This window comes from Lagopus muta, chromosome 8 (genome assembly GCF_023343835.1).
Source record: "Lagopus muta isolate bLagMut1 chromosome 8, bLagMut1 primary, whole genome shotgun sequence".
Taxonomy (NCBI): domain Eukaryota; kingdom Metazoa; phylum Chordata; class Aves; order Galliformes; family Phasianidae; genus Lagopus; species Lagopus muta.
The window spans coordinates 35,492,859-35,518,238 of NC_064440.1; the positions used below are offsets into that span (position 1 = coordinate 35,492,859).

The 25,380-nt window shown below is 44.6% G+C and overlaps 1 protein-coding gene and 1 pseudogene across 9 annotated transcripts in view; both read right to left on the reverse strand.

Moving 5' to 3' along the window:
• Positions 1 to 1,368: 1,368 nt before the first annotated feature.
• On the reverse strand, positions 1,369 to 5,852 carry LOC125696687 (uncharacterized; annotated as a pseudogene).
• A 91-nt stretch (positions 5,853 to 5,943) lies between these two features.
• Positions 5,944 to 25,380, reverse strand: part of HDAC4 (histone deacetylase 4) — a 214,088-nt gene continuing 194,651 nt past the window's right edge. For all 9 annotated transcript variants that reach the window (XM_048953284.1, XM_048953285.1, XM_048953287.1 and 6 more), the window contains 7 exons: positions 25,231 to 25,350; positions 23,164 to 23,261; positions 16,638 to 16,756; positions 14,334 to 14,467; positions 9,276 to 9,360; positions 7,134 to 7,275; positions 5,944 to 6,663 (listed from right to left, as the gene is read on the reverse strand). In XM_048953284.1, the coding sequence (XP_048809241.1) occupies positions 6,624 to 6,663; positions 7,134 to 7,275; positions 9,276 to 9,360; positions 14,334 to 14,467; positions 16,638 to 16,756; positions 23,164 to 23,261; positions 25,231 to 25,350 (738 nt within the window). In that variant the 3' untranslated portion in view covers positions 5,944 to 6,623. The remainder of the gene's footprint in view (positions 6,664 to 7,133; positions 7,276 to 9,275; positions 9,361 to 14,333; positions 14,468 to 16,637; positions 16,757 to 23,163; positions 23,262 to 25,230; positions 25,351 to 25,380) is intronic.

The window sequence follows — 25,380 nt, forward strand, 5'->3', positions numbered from 1 at the left end:
AAACTTTTCATTAGCACAGCCTGGGAGAGGCTTTATTTGCACAGCCATGAAATATGAATATATTCTCAGCAGGCACTGTTTGTGCAAAGTTTGCTGTTGCAAAACAGGGCAGACAGTGGCTTCCTCACAACCTATGGAGGTTTCCCTTTTATCTCTCACTCAGTTATTAGAACATATCTAGTGGTTGGCAACCCAGCTTGCAGTGGGGTGCTGAAACCTGATGATCCTTGAGGGGACCTTTATTTAAAGCACAGTCTTGACTTCCTCTTCCTCCTTTAAAGATAATCAGGTGCTGCTGGTCCCATAGACACCAAAGGAGGCACTGTCACAGACTGTCCTCCAAAACTCCAAACCTGACCCTTCTAAGAATCCTCCCTCCACCATCCCAGCTTGTTGGGTCTCAAGCCCATCACTCAGCAGTGGGCATTTATGAGAGCCCAAAATGCACATCTGGCTTTGCAGAACGAGACCTGGGGCTTCTTAAAACATTAACAGCTTCTGATGAGCATGCTGCACCCATACTGAAGATGTATCTGAGCATGCTTCACTCTGCCATCTCCAGCCCTCAGCCCCAGGGCCAGATCACCCCATGGTGGCAATCTGCAGCTCCTGAGGCCCTTCCCACCTTGCTGTGAACTCTGGAACGCTGTTCTGAGGGCTGCCCTCCAGGGCAGATGGCATCAGGCTTGTTCTGCAGCAGTTTGCACATGATGGATCTCTCCACTCTGCAGATGTAAACGAGCCTCAGCTCAAGCAGGAGCCCCAGGGACTTGTCTTCTCCATCCAGGAGAATGAAAATGATCCCAACAATGAAAGTATGAAATGCACGGTCTGAAGTGCAGCTTGCCTTGAGGTCAGATGATGCTTCTGCTGATGAGTGGGGAAACAGGATTTTGAATGGTTCAGAGAGCTCCAGACACAAGAAGAAAAAGACAGAGGCTAAAAGAAAGAAAAAAGGGTGAGTCTGCTGCACGCACTGAGATCCTCAGCCCTGCTCCTGGGGAAACCCATGAAGGAATCACAGAATCATAACATGGCTTGGGTTGGAAGGGGCCTCAAGGATCTTCAAGCTCCAACCCGCCTGCTCCATGCATTCAAGTCCTCCAAGACAGGATCCTCTTGAGAGTGGAGCCACTCCCAAAAGCCAGCCCTCGTCAGCTCCTCTCTCCCAAAGGACGACACACCTGTGGTTTCATTTGCAGTGAGTGAATGGGACGTGCCACGACCCTGAAAATGTGCTGTGGGACTGCATGGATGCACTGCAGCTTTCACAGAGATCTTTTTTTCTTCTTACAGACTCTGCATGCAGATGGCTGGAAACAGAAAGGAGACTGGGCAGAAGCTGCAGCAATTCTCTTTGCATGGATATCATGGTATACACCTGGATGTGGGCAGATCAAACATCACAGAATGGTCTGGGTTAAAAGGTGCCTTAAAGCCCATCAATTTCTAACCCCCCTGCTGTGGACTGGCTGCCTCCCACCAGCTCAGGCTGCCCAGGGCCCCATCCAACCTGGGCCCTGAGCATCTCCAGGGATGGGGCACCGGCTCTCCGGGCAGCCTGTTATGATGTCAAACACGACACAAACCCGAAAGCATCGGATGAGAAAAAAGATCAGGCACAGAAACAAAGGTGTTACTATAATTAACTTTTTCTTTTTATTTACACCACAAGAATAACAAGTTGTCATAATGTGGTACAAAATACTGGACTCCTAATAAAGTTGAAATTGAAGTCGGTACTGTCAGAGAAAGACACCATTGGCCAGTTAAAAAAAAACAAAACAAAACAAAAAAAAAAAGAAACCAACAACAACAACAACAAAAAACCCCACGAAACCAAAAAGAGAGAAAAGAGGAAAAATAAAAAAATAAAAAAAAAAAAAAACAAGCAAAAACAAGAGTGAGAAAAATATTCCAACTCCATCAAGTAAAACAAAGGACCATCAGAAAATTTAGCACAAAGAATGCTACCATCACTTAAAGAAGGGTCCATACAATAAGAGTGAAATTGTGTCTAAATTACAGCGTAAACCGGTAGCTGCTACCAATGGTGACGTCATACTGAGCATGTATAGGTATAAAGTAGAATATAATATAGTTACAACTTTTTGATACTACATATCTGTAATAAGCTCTCGGGTGAATAATGTTTCAACCCCTCCCCCCACTTTTATATATATATTATATATATAAGTTTGTCATCCTCATAAATTGGAAAATAGCGCCTCCACTATGGAGCACAGAAAAGTGTTAATTTATTTTCTTTCAATAGGATACTTTTTCATCAATATCAAAGACAAAGTGAAGATGAGCTGAGAACGAGCTCAACTTCGTGACAATGAAGAAACATGATTTTCCTTTCAATGTAAAGTCTTGTTTTAAACCACAGTGTTGCACAGTACACGACTGCTTAAAGTGAAACCTAGCAAGACAGCATGTAAAAGTAATTGTAAAAAAGTTAACACAGCTGTGCTGCAGAGTTAACTCCTTAAAGTCCTCGTCATTCATCACCTCAGAATTAATGACTGCGTGTGTTGACAAAGGGTTGCATCCGACCTCCCCACCCAGCCAAGAAATCAAAATAAAATACCCAACCAAATTAAAAAAAAAGAATAGTAATGACACAGGCAGTTAACTTTGTGTGTTCTGCGTAGCTTCCCTAAAAACACTGTTTCCACATAAATACAATAAACTCTATTATTGGTAAGTCACAAGTGCTAGATAAACGTCTTTTTCTTCTTCTTAAAATGAGAAATGTTTAAGTAGTCCTTTTTAACTCTTTCTTAACAACAAAAAGCACGATCTCTTAAGTTCACTGAGACGTGACAAACGTTTCCCACTCTCCTTCCTTTGCGTGTGTGTGTGTGTGTGTGGGTGCGGGTGCGTGCGTGTGACAAAAACGTCCCAACCTCAGTCTCCGCAAATGCCACGAGAGGAAAAAAACAACAGGAAAAAACAAAAAAAAAACAACAAAAGAAGGAAAAACAAAACAAAACCAAAAAACCAACGCAGCTTTTTTTTTTTTTTCTTTTTTTCTTTTTTCTTTTTTTTTTTTTTTTCCTCCGTTTTCAAAGCTGCCAAGTTTGGCGTGCAAAATCTGTATACAATATAAAGACATGCCAACCTTACAGACCATGCAACCTCAAAGTGTAGGAAACTTAAAAAAATATATTCATATATATTTATATATATATTTATATATATCAATGCCCATAAAAGACGTGGGCCCAAAAAGTTTACAAAAGGAAGAATGGAATGAATACATGACCGAGACTAATAAAAAAGGAATGTTCCGTATCGAAAGTAAAAAACAAATGGTTACTCGTGTACTGCCAGCCATGCCGGCGGGGCCGTGCCGTGACACTGGCACCCGAAAGGAAGAAGCTGTAGGCTCAAAAAGGGAAAAATGCCTCAAAACAAGGGCTCCTCCTCCACTGTGCTGCCCAGAGCTGGCCTGGGCCACGGGCACAGCTTGGAAGCGGATCCACGTGGGCTGGGATGGGGAGGAGACGAGCTCCGGAGCCTCGGGAAGCCCTTCTCTCCTTGGGCAGGCTCAGAGAAATGATGGCAAGAAACAAACGTGGCATCCTGAAAGCCATGGGAGGCCGGTTTTGTAAGAAACCAGCCCAGCACGGCCGGCTCTCAGGAGCGCAAAAAGGTTCGCCCCAACGGAGAGTGGAAATACAAAACCGCCAGGAAGATCTGACAACAGAAATGCTCATGTAAACGTGGTCACTGCCCACAGCTCAGAAACGGCCAAAGGAAAATGGAAAGTCAGTCACCAGATCCTGCGGCCGGGTTGAGTTTAGATCACAGCAGCAAAGTGGTCATTGGAAAAAACAGCGCCTGTGGGCACGCCGTGCGTCCACACGGGAAAGGCTGCGTGCAGAACGCGCCGAGGATGGTCCTAGTGACCAAAGCTATTTGTGACTTAAAAACGTACTTGGGTCTGCAAAACTCAAATACAGTAGTGTCTGGTTTTTCAACTGCATTATAAACCGAGAAACAAAAAACAAAAGCCTCTTGCATTTGCTCACACGTATGGTATGCTTCAAATTCCTTCCACAAGCGAGTCTTGAACGGAATGAAAACAGCCCCTTCAAGAACTGGAAAAGAAGTTACTAGAAATGACCCCGTTGGTTCTCCTAAGAACAGAATAAAAGAAAAATCTACCCTTGGTTGTTCAGACGAGGGATCTGTGCTATCCTACGCTGCTGCAAGAAGGTACACTCGCCAATCTGGTCTCCTCTAAGCTGCTCGCCTCTTCCTTGAGCCAGGGATGAGGGGCTGCTCCCGGGGCCGCGTTCCAGCTCGGCTTGGAGAAATCGCTCAGGAAACAGTTCTTCAGGCAGCTCGAGTTGCAACTTCTTCAGAAAGAAGGGGAGAGGGGAAGAGTATGTGGGGTGTGTGTGTGTGTGCGTGTCTGCGTGTCCGTGTGCATGAGAGAGAAGATGCCAGCTGTCCCACGAGTGTCTGACAAGCTTTCCGTATGATAGCTACTAAAGCCGCGTGGAATCCTCACTACAATCCACATGGAGGATAAATACGTCACCCATTGTAATACTACTATGTCGAAGGTAAGAAAACTCCTTATTTTCTTTACAGAGCTACTATAACAGAACTGAGGAAATATACAGTCGGCGGTATTATACAAAAGAGCTCATTGCATTCCCTCCTCCTCGGTAAACGCACGCTTTCCAAAAATAAACTCTGACAATCTGCAACAATTCCTTACGCCTGCAGAAAGCTGCTCACTGTACAAAAGACTTAAAGGGGGAGGGGAAAGGGGGGGGGGAGGAAGGGAGGAAAGAAAGAAAAAGAAAGAAAATAATGTACAAGCAAGAAAAAAAAATGGGAGGAGAAAGGTTTGGACACTATTGCCATTCGGAAACAAAACCTGCCAAATAGAAAACAAATGTCAGATTCACACAAACAAGGCTTCTGTAGGGTTTTGTGAAATATCGATATAAAAATCAACAGCAAATTCATAGTCTTTGCTATAAAAAACTCATTCTTTTTTTTTTTTTTCTTCTTTTTTTTTCTTTTTTTTTAGAAAAGGATCGTAACTAAAAACCTTAAATTAAAATACAAATGTTTAGGGTAGTTGCCCAGTGGCTAACGTGTTGGCAATCTGAAAACTTTCCAACCTGTTGTCCGAAAGTCCTCAAGTTTCTACCTGGATCCTTTTCCAAAAGCACCTCGACATTCCAATTCACAAATCTGTCCCTAGGGAACTTTCAATGGCTACTGTTATAGTATGCATTTATTACATATATTTTTCTATAAATGCATTATAAATATTTTATCAATAATTCATAGGAATCCGGTTTCTAAGCTTGGAATACATTTGGAATATACATTATACACATATATATATTTATACCTAACAATTTAAGCAATATCTCATGCTAGTTGCTTTTAATAAAAAGCATTCCAGTCTTAAACCTGCATTTGTGTCTAATACATGCTTCAACAACCAAATTGATAAGTTCAATTACTAGATAATGTAGAAGAGAGAAAACGTTTGAAAATTTGATTTTAAAAATGGTTGAATTTCAAAGACCCAACAGTATTTGCCACTTTCTTGGCAACTACCTTAATTTTTTTCTTTTTTTTTTTTTGTTTTTTTTTTTGTTTTTTTTTTTTTTGAAACAGCAATGAAAGAAAACAAAACAAATCCAAACTTGTAGACAGTTTTTGGAGACGCTCTGTTCAGCTGATGCCTGCTTCCCACCATCATGCCAGCACAAGCCAAAAAGTCTTCCTTCCTGATGGCAGTTCTTGGCTTTCCAACCAGAGGAAAAATATTCATGAACTGCTGCGTTTTCTTTTTTTTGTGTGTGTTTTTTTGTTTTTGTTCTTTTTTGTGTTTTTTTTTTTTTTTTTACTTAAGGCATTGTTCCTCAAACTTCAAAAATCCAGCTGCACCATATCCATCAATTAAAAAAAAAAAGGCACAAACTCATCTTCAGATGGCTTTGGAGACAATAAAGCCGACTCCATCTGGGCTACCGTTTCCTTTTCTGCGTTTCCCCCTCTCTTTCCCTTTCCTTTAGATGTAAGACTAGTCCTCTTTCCCTGTCCCTCCCCATTAAAAATACACCATCTCACATTGTTCTGGTTTCGACAATAGCGTCGTTGACTCACAGGCAGGCAAGAGCCATTTAAAAAATCCAAGAAATGAAACTACAAGATGGGTCAAAGTGGTTCAAGCGGAGATTGCTGAATTGTGGGTAATCAAATTGTAAGCACCAGTTTCACGTTAAGGTCTGTTTGTTTTATTTTCACGTGTGTTGTTGAATCTTTGACTTTTTGGCAACTCTGCCAAAGACTTCACGGGCGTCGTTCCCCTTTCCACTCCCGGTGAGGATCAGAGGAAGAGTGCCCAGCATTGTCAGTCCTTTACTGCTCTTCACCAGCATTTTTCATTTTCAGCAAATATATACTGTAGACGCGTATAGATATGGAGAGATTTTTCGGTTGCTTTGCTTTACACCTGGTTGTCCTTCTGTATTCTGGAAAAAACCATGACAGGACGCAGGAGTAACAAGAGAAAGCTTCTTGGCAGAGCTTCAAGACGAAGACAAACAAACAGGAGAACTCCAGCTCGAAGATGAATGCTACAGGGGAGGTTCCTCTTCCATCGGTTCATCATCGGGTCTGAGCAATTTCACAGCCAGGCAGGGAGGGAAGAGGGAGGAGAGAAAAGATGGTTGAGCACGAGAGCCGGATAATTCGTAGCGCTAAATCTCACACCTTATGTTCCTATCACCTTCCCTGCAGGTAATTTTGCTCAGCTGGCTCACCTAGAATTAAAATTTGCCTCCAAAAAGGTTTTTTTCAAACAAAGTGCTTCCACTGTGCAACTCTGAAATTTTTGCAGAAAAATTTATTTCCTCTCATGGTCCAAAAACACATTCTGCTCTGACTGGAGCACAGGGATCAGGCAATGTGTGCACAACACTAAGGTAACATCCGGGGCTCATGCAAGTGAACTTCTCTTGCAGCCCAGGTCTTTAGAGAATGCACGAAAGGAAGGAGATGGGTGAATGCATGTGCAATGGGTAAAAGGCGAAGATTAACCCAGCAGGCTGCCCCCAAGGCCACCCGTGATGACAAAAGCAACTCACCGCTTCTCAGCTGGCTTCACGCCTACCGACAGAGATGCCATGGCTGTCACTGTCTCAGCCTCTTCGTTCTCACACTTCTGTGCCTCAACCAGGGAATAGCCCACTGTGGAGGCGTAACGCTGGAGTGAATGCCAATACTTGCCTGGGGAGAGGTGAGAAAAGCAGCAGTTAGGTCCCCTGCATCAGGATGGGTCAAGTCACCTGTTCAAAGAATCACAGAATGCATGGGTTGGGAGGAACCTTAATGGGATCACCCAGTTCCAACCTTCAGCTGTGGGCAGGGCTGCCATTCATAGGTCAGGCTGCTTACAGCTCCACCCAACCAACCTTCCTATGCCCAGTGATAGATAGCTGAGAACTGACTGGGGAGGACACACCAGGCTCACCCAAAACGCAGTCTTAAGCCATACTTGCTGCCACTTCCAGGCCTGCCATGAGGCTCCTGGGTATGGAGGGAACTTCTAGGGGCACAGCCAAGGGAAACCCCTTGGAACCTTCCAGGCTTGGTAAGTGATGAGACGGATTCCTCTCTCTTGCTCACAGCTCTCTGTCACGAGCTCTGATACAGCAGGAGATCATCGCTGACCCTTATGGTCAAGTAGGCTGCTTGTGAGAGAGGCTGCTCTGCTCTCTGTGCAGAAAAATCCAATTTATTTTCTACACAATATCAAAAGCAACATCCAAGAACTGCCATAACTCCTACTTCTTGCCACATATTAATCAATGGTGCTGCAATTCTGCTGTGTCTTGAAGACCTATGTTTTGAATAAATGTTTGTCTTGTTTTGTTATGTAGGCAAGCATACCATCAGCAGGACATATTTCAGCAGAAAACTGTGCAGCAGGATAACCAAGGTATTCCCTGTTTATAAGGGGTAAAACCCTTGTTCATAAAAAAGAACTAAAAATGGAGGAGGGAGGCTAAAGTAACAGATTTCCACAGCTGGAATCACACAGGAAGAATGGAGACATAACAGCTCTCCTGGGCTGAGAGATGTTTTGTAGGGGAAAACATGCTTTAATAAAGCATCTACAAAAATGAACCAGTTCTCTCCCCCAAAGACAACCAGGATGTCAAATCAGGGCTGAATCACTGGCTTGCAATGAAAGAAGCTCTTCTCCTTTGGCTACGGAAGAAAGGTGACCTGACGGTCTTACTTAAAACCCCTCTTCCGAGTTGCTTTGCTCAGTTTAATGGAAAAAGAAAGAAATGCCACTAGTTGACTCAAGGTGTCACATCGCTGCTGAGCATTTTGAGTCAGCAGAGTGGCTGCTGGAAATGGAATTGAGATTTCTAAAGCTACCGGGCACTTCTGAGGGGGGGGAAATCATTTGGCCTTTTTTAAGCTCTACTTTATTCCTATAAAGAGGAGACTAGCCTCCCTCCAGTTCTACACCACAAGTGTTTGAAGTGGGAAGATGTCAAGACCTAGCACAGTGGGATTTCCATGTTATTCAGACTCTTTTCACTCCATTCCTCAAGAATATCCCCAGGAAACCTTTAACCACAATGATTTTAATCTCAACTAAATAAACCCACAATATTAGCAGTTTCATGCAATGTTCTTTCATCCCTATCCACTCTTCACTAACGAATGCAACAATGCATGATGAGACTTGTGTTAGTCAGAGATACTTGAATTGCATCTGAAGATATAAGCACCCACGCTGAAGTGTAGGACAGTCTGTCCTCTACAGTGATTTTAAAGGTTTTACTGCACTGGCTTTAATACTAATTCCCCCAGTGAGACCAGAACAACCTGCTCAATGACCAGGGTGCCTCCCAGCTTGCTTCGCCTTCCTGAACACAAACTTCTGCACTTAACAGCTTCAACTTGTGCCAGCCAAGCAGCGGGCTCTGCAGAAAAGAGCACTGATACAGTCCTCTCTCAAGAGCCAAACCACCTCCTTGAACTGACTTTTAACCCTGTGCATCACTCAATAAATTACTGAGTGTACAGTAAGACCAGTTGGTGGTTGCTTAAATCCAGTCCACAATGCAGTGACAATCCACAAAGTAGGGTGAGGGTATGCAGTGGTCTGAGGTTGAACAGAGAGCTGCCAGGACAATGAAGAATTGGAATGGGTACCCTCCTAAGGGCAGCCCAGCAGGGAACCAGCTCTGTGAATGGGCTTTACTCACTGTGTATCTCAATCACTTTCTCCATTGAATGCACCGCATTAGCATTTGCTCTCTGCTGGAGAACCTTTTCTGGAAGAGGGTCGAGCTGGAGAGGGAGAGGAAGAATGAAGAAATGTTATCTCAAGCTACAGACGAGGCATTAAGCATGATTTAGCAAACAGCTCTGCCACATTAAGCTTCCACCCCATTCCCCCGATTCCTATTATCTGCCTTTAGTTAAATATCCAAAATAGACAGACTTCCTAAGCGCTCCTGCGATATTCCATGCAGCCTCCTCCCCTGCCCCAACACTCCTCCACAAGCACAAAATGCTGCAGCCCTGGTTGGAGACTGTTTGCCATGAGCAGAAAAATAAGGCAAGGGCTGCTGTCTGTTTTCACACAATGTAAGACTAGGGCTCCAGACTGCCTTGTGCAAAGGTTTCACTATTAATAGTGTGAAAGGAAAATAAAAGCAACTGAAAAATATAACAATGACCACACTTCTTTCTTTCCTCTGAAGAAATAAAAGGGGAAGCTTTTTCATTCCTCTGCATTTACTGACTCAGAGAAGCAGCCGGTTTTCTCACTTGGGGTGCCTTCTCTCTCTTTAAGAGGACTGTCTTCTGAAAAGCTGACCTGTCCTTTTTGCCCTTCAGGAAGTTATTAAACCTTGTGTTGTTGGTATGATGCCTGCCTCGATTCTCATTGGCCAAGAAGCAACAAAAAAAGCCCCAACAACACAGCTATTACCACACATTTTTTTCTCTAAACTGCTGAAGAATATCCTAAGATACACCCATGTGGCTCCTGCCATCCTTTGCAAAGAGCAGCAGCATTTTAACACTGTGCAGGCATGGCTCTAAAAGCAGGCAGGAGCTGGGGCTTCCTCCCTCCGCAGGAAAGAAGCCAGATCTGCAGTCCGGATATATCAATTTATATTAAAAAGAAGAGAATATAAATAATTGAAAACTTTAAAAAGGATCTTCCAAGGGAAGGAAACTGGGTGATGTTGTATAGAGCACCAATTTGCAATGGCACAGCAGAGATGTCTGCTTGGTAGGTGAGGATGTCCAGCAGGGCAGCTCTACTTGGCTCACATATGTGCCTGATGGCTGGAGCCCTAGACATCTCACATCTCAGTGCTCAAGAAAAAAATTTCAGCTGAGTTGATTTTCTCCAAACCCTTTTCTTTTCTTCCCCCCCCCTTTTTTCTCCCCTGGTTCTCCACGAAGAACACACACTCATCACAAAGCCGAGTATCCAAAACAAGAAATGCTTGCAGCTGTTGACTGTGTCTGAAAATATGCACCAGTGCTCATCCGAGGGTCCTCCTCAACAAAGAAGCAGTCACAGTTTAATAGTTAATAAAAACTGTGGCAAAGTTTAACTGCAACTTCTGACCAAAGCCAAGACAAGCTCCAGCCAAGAGATCTGCTCTCGCGACCAGATGGCAGCCATTTGATAGGTGCTCCATCAGGGCTAGAAACTGCTCCGCTCCAGATTTAATAATTACGGATTGCACTTCTAATAAATTCTTTACTCTAAAAATAATTCTGGCCAACGCTAGCTTCTGTATGACATTAAGTGAAGGCGAACGCTATTCCTGGACAAACCTTTAGTAAGAGCTTCCCAGTGCCTTTCGGTTAATGCTGACATAAAGCACACAGCACCAGGCAGCTTAGCCGTGTGCTATTTCACAGATGAATCATTTCCACCGTGCAGCACTCCTCCTGAAACAACACTCACAGACAACAGCCTCACTCATCGCTCACTCGGAAAAGGAAGAAAATACCTCTGAGCATTAGGCAACGTTTTTAAACAACTGCTTATTATCACCTCCCTGTTCATTCAGGATGTCCAGAGTCTGACACTGGACACATCTCTGCTGCTCGTGCATGAAAAATGGCACAGTCTTTGCAGTGCTGTGAGTGCTGCTGAGCACATCTTGTAGCTCTGGCTCTGTCCTTGCCACCAGCAGCTCCCATTGCACAGGCTCTGCTTGGGGCACAGTGCTGGCACCGCTTCCTAACCGGCGCAATTATCTCTTAAGCGATCTTCCCTGCATTCAGCTGCAATCATGCCAGTATCGAACAACTGAATTTGTAACCAAAGCAACTCAAACATTTTCAAGCCACCCCGCACAGCTCTAACTCATTTCACATTAAAATAATCTGCTGCAAAGCTCGAGCTCCGCTTTAATTTCCTGGGCAGTTGGGAACTGCCTCTGCATAACGCTTTTCCAAAGCGGGAGTTTTGATCTCCGCCGGTGAAGGCAGACACTGTGTGGACTGGCACTGCTCCCCTCATTTCCTACCATTTCCTCACGTAACACAACCGGCTCTCTGCAGCAAGCACACTTCCCCGCACCCGTCGCCGGCCGCAGCTGGCTGTCCATGTGCACGCATGCAGAGCTGCCTAGCACACTGTATATCAAACCCCATCAAAGGGCCGCGGGACAAAGCAACAGCAGTTCCCTCCAACTTTCTTGCATTAAAAAGGCTTTATAAAAGACCTTGATAAAACGAGTGTTTCCTGCTTTTTGATGTGCGGGTAAGGGAACATTATCATGATATCTGCGCAGCCTTACAGCCCACCTAGGAAAAGTGAGAATAGCTCCATCTTTAAATATTTAAAAGCGCTTTATAGATGTCCCGATGCAGTGATTAAAAAAACAAAGATTTTTTTTTTTTCTTTTTTTTTTTTACCTTTAAGGATCAATATTCACTCTGCTAAATGGAAACACTCAGCCAGCTGACAACAGCCAAGCTATCGTGAATGCTAAGATCTCCCAGAGCTACGCGCTCCCAAACATTTGTGGCTCGGATCAAGCACTCCTTTATTGCACGCAGATCCTCACCCCACATTGCAGCCACCCGCCCGCACCACAGCGCTACATTAAGTGAGAGGAATGACATCTTTCACATGTTATTTCCTCAGTCTCTCCTTCAAAGTGCATCCTGCCATTAGAGCTGGCTGTGTCCTTATTTGTGTGGAGCTGATGGGGTCGTCTGTGCTGACAACAGTGCCATTGCTGCCAGATGAAGCGACACAGGTGCTGTTATATCAACTCTGCTCTTCCTCTGCTTACTGGCTCCTGAGTTTTTGTCTGTCCCAAGGGTTGGTGTGCTGGACAGGTTACCTATGTTGAGTGTCTTATCAGAGCTGTCTGGCCAAGCGCAAGGAATGGATACTCTCTGGATGGTTGGAGATGGGATGCTGGATGACTGAAGCAGATGCTTTTTATGAATCCCAGCTGTTTCACTGATGATGTATTAGACTGGTTGGTGAAGTTTCCTCAGGCACTGTCATCCTTCACAAAGAGTTTGGATACTGAGAGACAAAGCATTCCTTCAAAAGGCTAGCAGGCAGGGAACACAGGCAGTCTGTACCTCCCTGCTCCAGCTTCCCAGACCAGAGAAAGGCCACTCATCACTGACCTGAACTGAGTCACAACAAGCCTGCCCAGGGCTCACCATCAGTCCCTGCAGTCAGCTCCCACCACAGGCAGACTGACAGCTGAAATTCTGCTTGGTTTCTCTTCTCTGTGCTACTTACTGCACCTTCAAATGCTGACCACAGGGCTTCCATCAGCTCCTGCACTGGGGCTTCTTCAGCAAAGAGAGCCTGGCTGTGCTCTCCATGGCAGCTGAAAGCTTTGGGAGGAACCTCCTCCCTTCACCAACAGGCAGAAAGGTCTCTTGCTCTGCAGAAGAGACCAATGCCTTCAGAGGTCTGTTCTGTAAGAGGTCACCTCAGCAGCCTCTTTGTGTCCATCTACTGCAGCCTTTTGAAACTTGCTCATTAGCACGGGGTACTGAAGGCAAACTAAAAAGGTAACCTAAAAAAAATTCAAACACACTAGCCAGCCACCTCCAACTTCAAGTCTGAATGGATCCTCCAACACAAAGCTAAACTTCTTAGGTATACACAGCCAAGGGAAAAGCCTTGTGCTGCTGTTATGTGCGTCATCAACCCTCAACCATTGCTTTGAGCAGGTCCAGAGTGCCAATCATGCCAGGACAACTGCAGCAGGTAAAAAATAGGGACTGTGTCCATGGCTCCAGCTTGTGCTTCTCTGAGAAGAGTACAGTTTTCCTAAGCAGAAAATTAGTGCAAGGCACTTTTGCAGTCTACTGTACCAGTCCAAGACTCAGCCATCAGGATGAGTGTGGCTGTCCTCTGTGTGAAGAACACGTGTACGGAAAAGAAAGAGGCCAGATCCAAACAAATAATGTGTTCAAACTCATAACCCACAAATTATAAATATGCTTCTTGAACAGAAGTATATGCAGAGGTAGAGACACAACAAATGCACAAGATTCCCAATCTGAGATTTTACTGTTGGCAGCTGATTGCTGTACTTGCTGCAGTATTTCTGTAGTGGATGAGCCCGAACACCTTGAGTCCAAAACACATCAAATGCCACCACTGGGAAGCTTTCCATTATCAGTCGCGCTGGAAGAAATGGTGCCAGCTACAGTAGATGCTAAAGCCTGGCTGCATCAAGGGGAGGGCTGCGAAAAGTCTGAATCATTTTTTCTTTAATCCCACCAGAGAAAGAAGAGGCAGAGAAGCCAAAGAATCTGCCTCAGTAGGAAAATATCCCAACATTTCTAGAAACCAGAAACTAGACTTCCTTTGTGTACTTCTCTGCCTTCTTCTTATCTTGCAATCAAACACCCTGGCTTTTCCAGCCAACTTCTTTAAGAGTTCTTTCAAAACAGCAATGAGCAGAAGGTAGGAAATGAAACGTTGAGGAAAAAATAGAAAAGAAAGCAGCATCAAGCACGCTGCTCAATGGAGCAGATATACTGGCAGGGGGACTGCAAAGAGAGGGGAAGGTGTGGACAGTAACTTCAGAAGCAAATGAAGCTAATCGGTGACTTTCTTAGGAGCACAGTGCAAACTGCATGGATAAAGGTGCGGCACATCCCCTGTTTTGGAGAACAAGAAGCCCACATTTGATGCCACAACTGGAAATTCGGCAGGACGAGGGGGCAGAGGCTGTGGCACCTGGAACGTGCCCCCAAGCACGTGCCACCAGGAGGCCACGGCAGGATTTTTCATTTCTCTGTACCTCGTTTCCCAGCAAAGCAGAAACACATGCTTCTGAGGCATCGCAAATGGCAGTCAGGTCGTGGCCTCCTTCGAGGGCCAGGACGACGCGGCCTCCGGCCAGGCCCATCAGCTGCTTCGTCAGGTACCCAAAGCCTGCGAGGGGAAAAGAGGAAATGCGAGAGAAGGGCAGAGGTTGTTGCTGGAATCAGGCTCCTGGCGAAGGATCAAAGAGTTATAAAAAGGAATTACATCATATTAAAAAACCACAAGGGATCTGAGCGGACTAAACGCATAATATAAGCCAGGTTTGATTTTCATACGCTCGTTTCAGAATTCCAGCCACGCTTCCCTGCTGGAGCGGTGCGGGATGGATCCACAACCCCTGGGCCGCAGCAAGCATCTCACTGGAGGTTATCCCAGGCACCGAGGGGCAACACAGCCCCCCAGCAGCCCTCCAGCAGGCCCCAGGCTCGGGGTGGTGGCAGAGGCCAGGCAGGGAAGGGGAGGAGGAGGACGGAAGGAGGCTGCCTTCGCCCTGCTGTGTGAGAGAAGGAAAAGGCAAAGTCAGAGAAGTTGTGCAGAAGGCATGGGGGGGGAGGAGGGCAAAGGGAACTGGTGAAATTGCTGCCGGTGCTCTCGGTTCTGATCACGGCACTGCGGAGCCCCAGAGATATCTGACAACCGGCCTTTGACAGACGTTTCTTCCCGTATATAATATGCTGTAAAAATTCCTGAGGCACCGGGACTTTGATCATATGACACACAATACATTTCTGCCCTTTAAACAAAACAGAACCAAGCTGTGAGGATTTAAAAAAACATGTCCTCAAACCAACCCTCCCCCCTAAAAATAGAAAAAAAATCCAAACGAAAGAGAACCCAGCACATTTCTACCCTTCATTTATGCTCCCTGCTTTTGTTTTGCAGTGTCTTATAACTCCTACAAGTGCTTTGCAAATCAGCAAATTAACAGCGAGACAAAAGATTCAAGGCTGAGCACGTAACGTGGTACCCAGCCTCATGTTTTAGGAGAGTAGCAAAGCATGGGAAATGCAACACGCAGGTAAACAAGACCCTTTCATTACAAAGTGTTTCTGGATATCTTAAATAACTTCTCTTGTAAATCTATTCCACTTTATTCCTGTATAAAGTTTATAGGCTCAGCTACCTTACGAAGGTCTGAAGTTCATTGTGCAGAGCAAGTTTCTCAACTGACACAATCTCTTAAAGAATAACCTTCTGCTTTTGCAAGAAAAACTGGGTTGATCCAAATAATACAACCAGATAAACCCAGAACTGCAGCAAAAGGCCAGCCCAGAGCTGAGTGCATCTCCTATGCAATGCAAAACATGAAGACACGCAGCAAAATGGGCCAACTAAATTGTTACAAGGATAAAGAAAAAATATTTGTAAAAAAAATTTTGTAAGGGACTCTGGAGAAAGAAATGGATTCCTTCTAGCACTCAGAGCAGGGAATTACCTCTTTAGATCTGACACTGCCTCCCTTCTGCAATTTTGCATTAAAACAACTGTAATTTTTTCAAATTCAGCAGCAGTCTTCTGCATGGATGTGGTTTGGTCACTGAAAAGTCAAATATGCAATGCTCTAAGACAACAAAGGCTTCAGGCAGACTACAATAGTAACAAAACAAATGAAAATGCAACGGAAAATCCAAAAAGTTTGCCACTGAAATGGAAGGTTTCAACCTAGATCCTCACAGGCTAAAACCTGGAAATAGTATATATCCTGAAAGTAATGCCTCCTATTTATTTCCATGGAAACTACAACAGATATAAAGAGCACAACCACACTATTTGACAGAGCAAATTCTCAGCTATGAAACACTCTTTCAACAGTCACCACTGTTGGCTGATTTGCATGGACGGCCTGATTGAGATGTTCTTCATTTCATGACAGCTGCGCATGGCTATCCAGAACACGGCCTGTCTCTCATATTACAGTCACCGCCCAAAGCCTCACATCCACTGTTAGGTTTCCATTAATGTTCAGTAAGTGTCAATGAATGCCAATGGGTGCCATTTTTTCCCCATAGAGGAACTCAATGACACACGTTTGCTTCACCCACACTTCTGTGTCAGATGCCAGTCTGTCACAGTGCCCCTCTGCTGCCATCTGTCACACAGCAACAAAGTGTATACTGGTGAGAAGGTTCGACTTCTACTGCCATACCAACACCCAACACTGACATCCTGGGCCAACATCATAAAATAGGAGGCATTACTTTCGGAGCAAGCCTTGCACGCGAATCCCCAAAATTTCACACCAATTGCAGTATTTGCTGTTTTCTAATCCACAACTTACATTTTGCAGAGAGATTATATCCTCCCAGAGGCGTAGGATGGCCTTCCACCGCGTCAAAACCAGATGACACCAGCACAACATCCGGGGCAAACTCATTGGCAATGGGCATGACGACCGTCCTGCAACAGAATCGAACCATGGCAGATGGGTCACTTTGGATCTTGAACAAACGAAAGGAACATTTAACTGATCTTGAACAAGCCCCTTAGAAAGTCTCATCTTGCTTTTCCACAATGGTTTTTCCTTTTTCTTGGATGCTGCACTTCTCATCGCTTGCTGTGAAAGATTGGGACCCAAGATGCATGCGAGCACTGCTCTGCCTGCTGCCTCGTGCAGCTGTGGAGGGCACTGCCAGGCTTGGGGCACTGCCAGGCTTGGGGCTACAAGCTTGCTGCTCAACCAGCCCAACAAAGGACAAAAAGACAGCAGGCAGCACTTAACAGTTATCACAGGCATTGCACAGCTGCAAGGGACAAAAGAAGCTCTAACGTGCAAATTATTCCACCTAACTCCAGTTCCCCATCCTCTGATATTTTGCTCTCTAAAACGAGACAGAATTGCTTAGCATCTGCAAACTACAGCCTGTTAGGACCAGTACTTTGATGAGACAAGAGGTCCACCCCTGTGGCTTCCCAGCAAAATGCATCTTCACTCTGGTGTATCTCTTCAATATTTCTGTACAAAATCCATGTGAGGTTGCTAACATCCCATTTCCCACATCAAGATGCCAACTAAGCAAAAAGGAAAAGTTCTGCAGAGAGCAAGAATTACTTCTTCGTCTAATAGCTCCAGCACAAACGCAGCAGAACTGAAATTACAGCAGTGAAAAATGTCAAAGCAACAGAGCTTCTGAATAAACATGAGAGACACACACACAATCTTTTCTGGCAAGGTTAGCATTCTGAAACACAGATAATATGCCAGAACACACCTCTGTAAGCACGACAACTGCACCTTTATTGATGACAGCATTTACAGAATACTCTGAAAACAAGGTTCTATTTGCCCCAGCACCAATCTGAGCTCACGCCATTTCACCCTCTGCAGGACATAGTTTTAACAGAGCTTCAGCATCTCCCATGCAATGAGCTACTTGCCGTGTTAGTCAAACCCAGCAAGTCATCTCCAATGCAGAGCAGAGCCCTGGTGTGGGCAGGGACACTGGTACCCAGCATACCATGTACCATCCCAGGTCTGGTGGACGTGCTGAGGCAATGTGCAGTCCAAAAAAACCCTTCAAGCTTTCATTTTTGTCATCTTCCTGGTTGCCACTCTCCATGCACAGCAACACAGAAATCTATGCAATCTACAAAAATAAAACAATTCTCTGCTGGTGGTTACAAGTTGCAGAGCTTTTTGGGCAGCATTCACCCTCTCTGTGCTGAGAAAGTTTTTAATTCTGACAGAGTCTGAAAGGGGAATTTTAATTTTTTCCTCCAATGGCTCGATTGCCGTATACTTCTGTCCTCAGGGAGACTATTATGTAAGGAAGACAAAATAGTGCATTTTTCTGCTGATGGCTTTACAGTCGACAAACGCGCTTAGTGAAACCCACAGACATCTTAAGTGGAAACCACCTCCCTGACAAAGGACTAAAGCAGCACTTCTGTAGCAAGTGCACGTGGCAAAGGGCTTTTTTTTTTTCCCTTTCTGTTTTTTTTTCCCTGAGCTTTGAAGTACTGCTGAGCTATTTAATTTATAATCGTAGCAGAACTGCTAAAATCATCAGATTTTTTCCAAAGCTGCAATGTCGTGAGAGATGCTACAACCTCAGCTGCCATAAAGCCATTGGTGGAGCAAACCCAACCCAAAGCCTAAACCCAAACCCGAGCTGTGGAGCTGCGCGGGCTGTCAGCACTCAGCCAGCACTGTGCTGCGAGGTGATGGCATCTTGCTGGCTGTGGCACAGCTCTCTGTGCCCAGTGCACCTGAGGGAGATGCAGGGCACGATGCTCGGCTGTGAGCAGGGCAGATGCCCTCCGGCAGCACAGGTACCACACAGGCAGTGCCTGAAATCTGCAGAGATTTCAGGAGACAAAAAGCAGTGCTTGCTGTTTGAAAGTAAATCACACTGGTGATAGTTAGAAGCAGCCACACTGCAGAGGAAAATGCCCTTTTTGCTCAGATCCATCACTGTATAGCTAAGTCCCCAAGAGAAAACAGCTACTAGCCTACTGTATTGTCCTGATGACCACACTATAAAAAAAATCCACAGATTGGAGTTGCTATCAAGGTAAGCAAGGTGAGCAGTTTTCTTCAGAGCTGGGTCTTTTAGCTAAGGTGGCTGCAAAGCCATTCACTCAAGAATGAAACATTTCATAACACTGAATCTTCCCTTCTAGCCACACCGATTTGTTTTAAAGTACGAGGGTCAAACATTTAAATTTCCTACATTTTAGAAGATTGTTTTGCTTGTTTAATGCAAATTAAATCCTTTCATTAGGCTTTGAATGTGGCTAAGCTGCACGGCTGTGCATTAACTAATACCGATGGCTGCAAACAGCAAAACCTGCTGATCATGTTCTGCAAACACTTTGGGGGGAAAACAAAAACAATTTTCTATCATTTTCCTGAAGAGTGAATAATGCTTAGTCTACTACTGGCCAATCCACCAGTCAAATGCTTAACAAATGACAGGCAGATTAAGCAGTTCTACAGAGGAGTTCTCCAATGTTCTCCTCCCACTGCTGGCCATACAACACCAGGTGCCATCCCCTGCTCAGGGGCTGCTGGGGACGAAACAGGCATCAGAAAGCATGAAATCTACAAGACAGAAACAACAATTTGAGGCAAAACAGCACCAGGTTCCCCCTCCCAGTTTGTTGCTTCTGGGATGTTTTGTGGACAGAACCCCTCCACCCCACCAACTCAGCTCCCAGACTTGCTCAAGGCAGAAGGAGGGACTTCTCAGCCCTGGTTTTGCTTTTGCTCTGGGTGTCTGAAATAAAACCAAGCCCCACACAGGATTCTAATTGTGTGAGAGACCAGTGTCAGAGTAGGTAAAATTAAGATGAAAAGACAGTTTTCTAGAATCATCAGGGAAAGGTATTTTACATCATGTTTAGAGGAAAACTCCTGCATGTAACACGAATTAATCTCACTAATAACTGCTGTTCTTGTGCAATAAGGAGCTAGGCACAGCCCTCATGTTGCCTCAGCAGCTCTCCCAGTAGGGTCTGCATGCTATGCTTTTATACAGCCTTTGAAAATGCCACGGGAATTCATAGGAGCAACCACTGTTTCTTGTACAACAAGTCAGGAAACAAAAGACTCCAGTAAAAAACATAAAATAAAAAAAAAACTAAAGAGTTTTACAACCGTTTGTTTCTATAACTACGGAATAACAGCAATGAATACCAATAACGTTTTGATGAGTTAGGGACTTTTTAAATTACATGCCCTGCGTTTTACGTGTTAGGCTTTAATACATTTCTGCATAATCTGTGAGATCTGTATTGCCCGCATACTTTGGTGGTGACTTCAGCCGTGGAACATTTGCGCAGTGAACGGTCAGCTAAATTATAACGTAATGCTGCCGAGGGCTGCAGTTAGGACAGTGTGGAGGAGTGCCAAGCTCACAGCGAGCTCCCCAAAGCCTTCCATGGGCGACTCGGGTACCCCACCCTGCTTCCCCTCCATGCACAGCAGCTGGGATTTCACCCCGACCTTCTGCAGTGCTGATTTGGGAACTCAGCTCTGAAGACAACGTGCAGCAAAGCGCAAGGCACGGCCGCTCTATGCTTCAGTGATGAGTTTCATTGGGAGTTATTCATTCATCAGAAGAACAATTTGTGAAGACAATTATCTCAGTTATTATTTCGCTAGAGAGCGTGCTTTTATTCATCAATCATTTTATTTCATTCAATCCATATACCAGCTTATCCCAAAACAGAAGAATAAACGGAAAGCCTGACGCTGGCTTTTTCTTAATGTTTTTACACAGAAAGATGGCTTTCCTCCCTAAAAGTGGGCAAGCATGCGAAGGGTTAAGGCTTAAAAAAAAAAAAAAGGAGAAAAAGTATATCAGTATCTTTGCCTAGCTCAAAGGATTTCCACTGATTCCTCTGCAGACTTCAAAGCCTCACAGTTTGGCATTTGGACTGGTTTGAATTAAAGCTCAGTTCTCCACTGTGAGTTTCCAAGTTCATGGTGAAAATGCCTGCTGCTTCTGGAGTTCATTATGGCCAATTTTCTTATCTTTTCTTCATCTTAGGTTTGATCCCCAGCAAATGCAACGTGGCATTCGATGGGGTGGAATAACAAGGTGCTGCCTTGAAGGCATGCATTGTCTCAAGGGGCTAGCGCAAGAAAAGAAGAAAAAAAAAGGATATATGACCCATTCCCTTCACTTTCTAACTCTCGGGGGACTATAAATTGCAAACTTCAAAGCATTATTTTACATTAAAATCAATAGAAAGATTCAGGAAAAAAATGTTTTTCAAAGAAGCTGGTTAAGATTTGAAAAGGTCACTTGATAATGTATTATCATGACCAATCTTGGCAGAAGATTAAAAAAGCTTCCAATTTAACTTATTGACTGAAGGTGTGCACATGAGGCAGGCTACGGGAGGTGCTACCTATGAGGATGAGTCACAAAGCACTTTGCTTCCCAGAACCCAAAATAAGGGCTGGGGTTAGGTACAAAATCTGCTTCTCACACAGCTGCAGTCTCTGGGCAAAAAGACACCAGCGTCTATTAAGGAATGGCTGGCAAAGGTCTTGTGCTGCAGACTGCTCTGAACAATTTTCCAGGAGCCTTGAAACTCAATTAATATTTAATAGCAAGTATGTCACTCAGTTGCCAGCTACAGGTTCTCTTTATAATGCAGATATCAGTCTTGTTGACTGCTGGGATAAACAGACTTCCACTTTGGAGGAAAGTGCTGCTTTCCTGTACCAGGAATAAAACATCAAGACAAATGAGAGTTATTTGACTAGATGTTACTTTAAATTGTATACATTCTTTGAAGGCTTTTTAATGGCATGCTGGAGGGTAAAAGCTCTTTTTGCTCAATATAACGCAATATGAATACAGGCACAGCAAAGGACAGAAATAACGCTCCCAGATTTCACACACGCACTGCTATCCCAGGAAGGCAATATTCCATCTGGCTATTGCCAGAAATTTGCATCTCACGTTTTGGCAATCATGTGTCCCCCTGAATTTATGCAGGGTGTTTGCCAGAAGTGCACTAAATCTGGTCTGAGGACAGAAAACCACTTCAATTGGTAATTGCTAAAAAAGATGCAAGGTGGGGAGGCACGAGGCATATGGGGGATCAGGGGGTGAACAGGACAGTCTGAAGAAAAAATGAAGCCCATGTATCCACAGGTCAGGGAATTACATTCCTTCTCCTGGAAGGAGTATCAGAGAAGAAAATGTAGTCTCACACAGGACTCTATTCATTACTGTTCTGCTTACCTCTCCACCCAGAAAAACTGTCATTTTATTGTGTTATTCCACTGCTTCCATAGTTCATCTTACTACCTTCATTTTCCCATTCTCTGTGGGTCTGGGAAGCAAATGCATCACACCCCAGGCTTGCAGCAAGCCCCCAAAACACCAGTGTTGTACAATCACCCCATCAGAGCGTTTTGCCCCATAGCTGCCCGGAGCAGCAAGATGTTCAATGCGTGTTTTGCTTCACACATCTCTTCTGATGATACTGACACAAGGAGGAAAATAAGGGTCAGATAAACAATTCCTTGCTGTCCCCAGGTATCACATGTGAGCGTGACAGTAAGAGCACTGGGACACAAACATGTAGGTCAACAAACAGCTCCATGCCCTGCTCCATTTGCAGACTCAAACAATGCCAAGTTTTCTGGAGCACACTTGAATATGCTTGTACAACCCAACATCATGATTTACATTTGGCATTGCTCTTACTGCTCGTCAAGGAAGACATCTCAGCAACACATTAATTTAACTCCACAGCTTTGCTTACCTCCATTCACCCCCTATCAGTGAGTGTAACACTTATTTGGTAGAAGGTCATTAAAAGAGGCCCACTTCCCTCTGCTAGGAACCCTCAGGAGTGAGGTAGGGTGGTAGTCACAAGCAGAGCTCATGTAAGGGAGGCAATGCATGCCAGCATGCCTAGAAGTCATGCACCATCATGTATATCACAATAATGATGCCTTAAGCTTTGGGACGGCTGCACCCTGAAATTCCAACTCATGGTAACTCAGGAAAATTATTTAGGATTCCCTTCCCAATCCAAGTGTATTCATGCACAGAAGCACTCATCCCAAAGATTTTTAGCCAACAACAGAGAGCTCATTCATATCAGTAGACGTATCAGTCAGTGCTAAGCAGTGAGTACGTCAATCCCCTAACGTCACAGACCCACTTCTTGTGGCCAGAAATATCCTCTTTGCTTCATTCAGCTTTATTCCACATGGCACTGCAACTAGATGAAAATCCAGAACTTCTTAACTCGTGATTAAGTTCACGACTGCACAAGATAAAAGAAACCCAATTTAGGTGAAAAATATGATTATAAGAGGAAAACTTCAATATTACCTGAAAGCAGTTAAGTATTCTGTGTCTCCCATCGGTGGATCAAGGCCACCAGTGAAGGCCATGTTAACATTGAACCCAACTCCTGCTCCTGTGCCAACCTAAAAACAGGAAACGGTTCTCTTAATTATACATGTAGAAAAAGCAAACTCTGGCAACACCTTTCTGCTGTATCATGATTCTTCCAGTTGAATATGGATTTTGATCCAATAGCTGGGTGCTAGCTAAGTTAATTTTTCCTTCTAGAGTGACACAGTCCCCAAAGCAAGGATGAAAACAGAGCTTCTCCATGCTCACAAATGCTCTGATGCTTGTGGGAGCTGCAGGCAGGCTGCTTGCCTAAAAAACACCTCATCACTAAGTGGATCCTCTTCTAGGATCCTTTTCGTCTTTTGTAGGACATCGCATTACATGTAGTTTCTTTCCTTAATTTGTTTTCAGTTTTATTTAGAAGTACACTTTTGTGTCTTACTGTAGTGGTAACTAGGGAATAAAACAAGACAATTTTAATCAGAGCGAGCTCCCCCTCTGCTGGGGGAAAATATGATTCGCAGACATTTCCACTGCTAGAGGGACACGAGTGCTAAATGCAGCTGCATCCCCATCCTTGCCCCTACTGCAAATGTGCCTCTCCTTCCATCCACTCCAAATAATGGAGGAAGGTGAGAAGTTAAAAGTAAACCAGAGCCTTCTAGTAACCGTTTGCCAAGAAGCAAGGTCATGCTTCCCTTCATCTGGAATCCTAAAAGCCTGTGCTGGGTGCCTTCGTTGGGTGGGACCTTGCAGATGTCCCCTTGCAGTGCTGCTGCCAGCTCAGCACAGCTCTCCTATGCACCATGGTTTTGTTTAGGTCTCGGCGTGTGAAAGAAACCTAAAAATTAATGGTGTTATACAATACGCAGCCAGGTAGTTCAGCTAGATAAAGCTGCAAGAAGTAAGTCTCAGAGCTTTGCGCATTCTGAGGCAGAAATTAAGTGCCTGCCGCAAAGAGCTGCTGTGTATTCACTATACAGATGTGCACAAGCAGAGTCATGAAGGAATATCTCACTACATTTCAGTCTCTTTAGAAATCTAAATGGAAACAACAATGCGTGCTGGATGGGAAAACATAAAATGGGCAGGGAACGAATTCTAGGAGTTTTAAGATGTAATCTAAAGTGCCTCAGAGAACACAGAACTACACATTTGATAGAAGTTTACTGATAAATCACATATGAAGGATGATAATGGAACATTCCTTAGGCACGACCCATTTTCATTTTAAATTTACAACAAAACTACAGCTCAAATGAATGTACTGTACCTTAAAGGCCAGGGAAGGTTTTACCAACTACATACTTCAAACTGTGATTGTTTCTATGCCTCCTGTTTGCAGCATGCTACATTTCAGCCTGGAGGGTGAGGAAGGATGTGATGAATGTAGTAGCATCTGCCCAGAGAAGAAAGGGCTCCACCTTTGCTTGCCCAGCCCTTCTGCAGCAGTGTCTGAGAAACCACCAAGAATTAGTGGACTTGGTCCAACAGCACTGATGGCAGCTGAAGATTAGCACTGGTGTCTGCTGGGCCAGCATAAGGAGCAGATGGGCTTGAGGGTTGTGCCAGGAAAGCTGACCACTGTGCTGGTGGCATAGCCACGGAACAATCTATTCCTTACACCCACATCTTACATCCATTAAGGGGAAGGCAGGAAAAGTATGCAAAGTCCTGTTCTTTGGAGATGAAAGCACTGTCTGGGACAGCTGGCAAACGGCTCTGGAACAGGTTGTCCCATCAGGAATGGGCAGACTGACTGCATTCACTCCTTTCAGCTTGTTTGCCAAAGTGTGTGCTGTCCTGCCAGCTTCCATGATGCCCACAGCTGTGAGGACTTGGACAAGAACACACCAAGCCCACAAATGTAGGCAATGCACTACTAATCAGACACTAACAAGCAGAAGGGTGGGAGCAGTGACAGAAGCTGCCCTCCAGACCTACCCGAGGCAGGCAGCCCCCAAATTTTGGGGGACACCTGAATTGTAACCCTGAGAAGGTCCTGTTGGACGTGGGAGGGTGCTACGCAGATCCTCTTACCTCATCAGGAGCACCACTGCCTGGAAAGAAGTTCCCATCATCATAGCGATGTAGTGAAATATAAAGAACATTGGGATCATTGTAGAAAGCTTGCTGAGTACCGTTCCCATGGTGCACATCCTTTGGGGACAGAGATTGCAATACATGAGG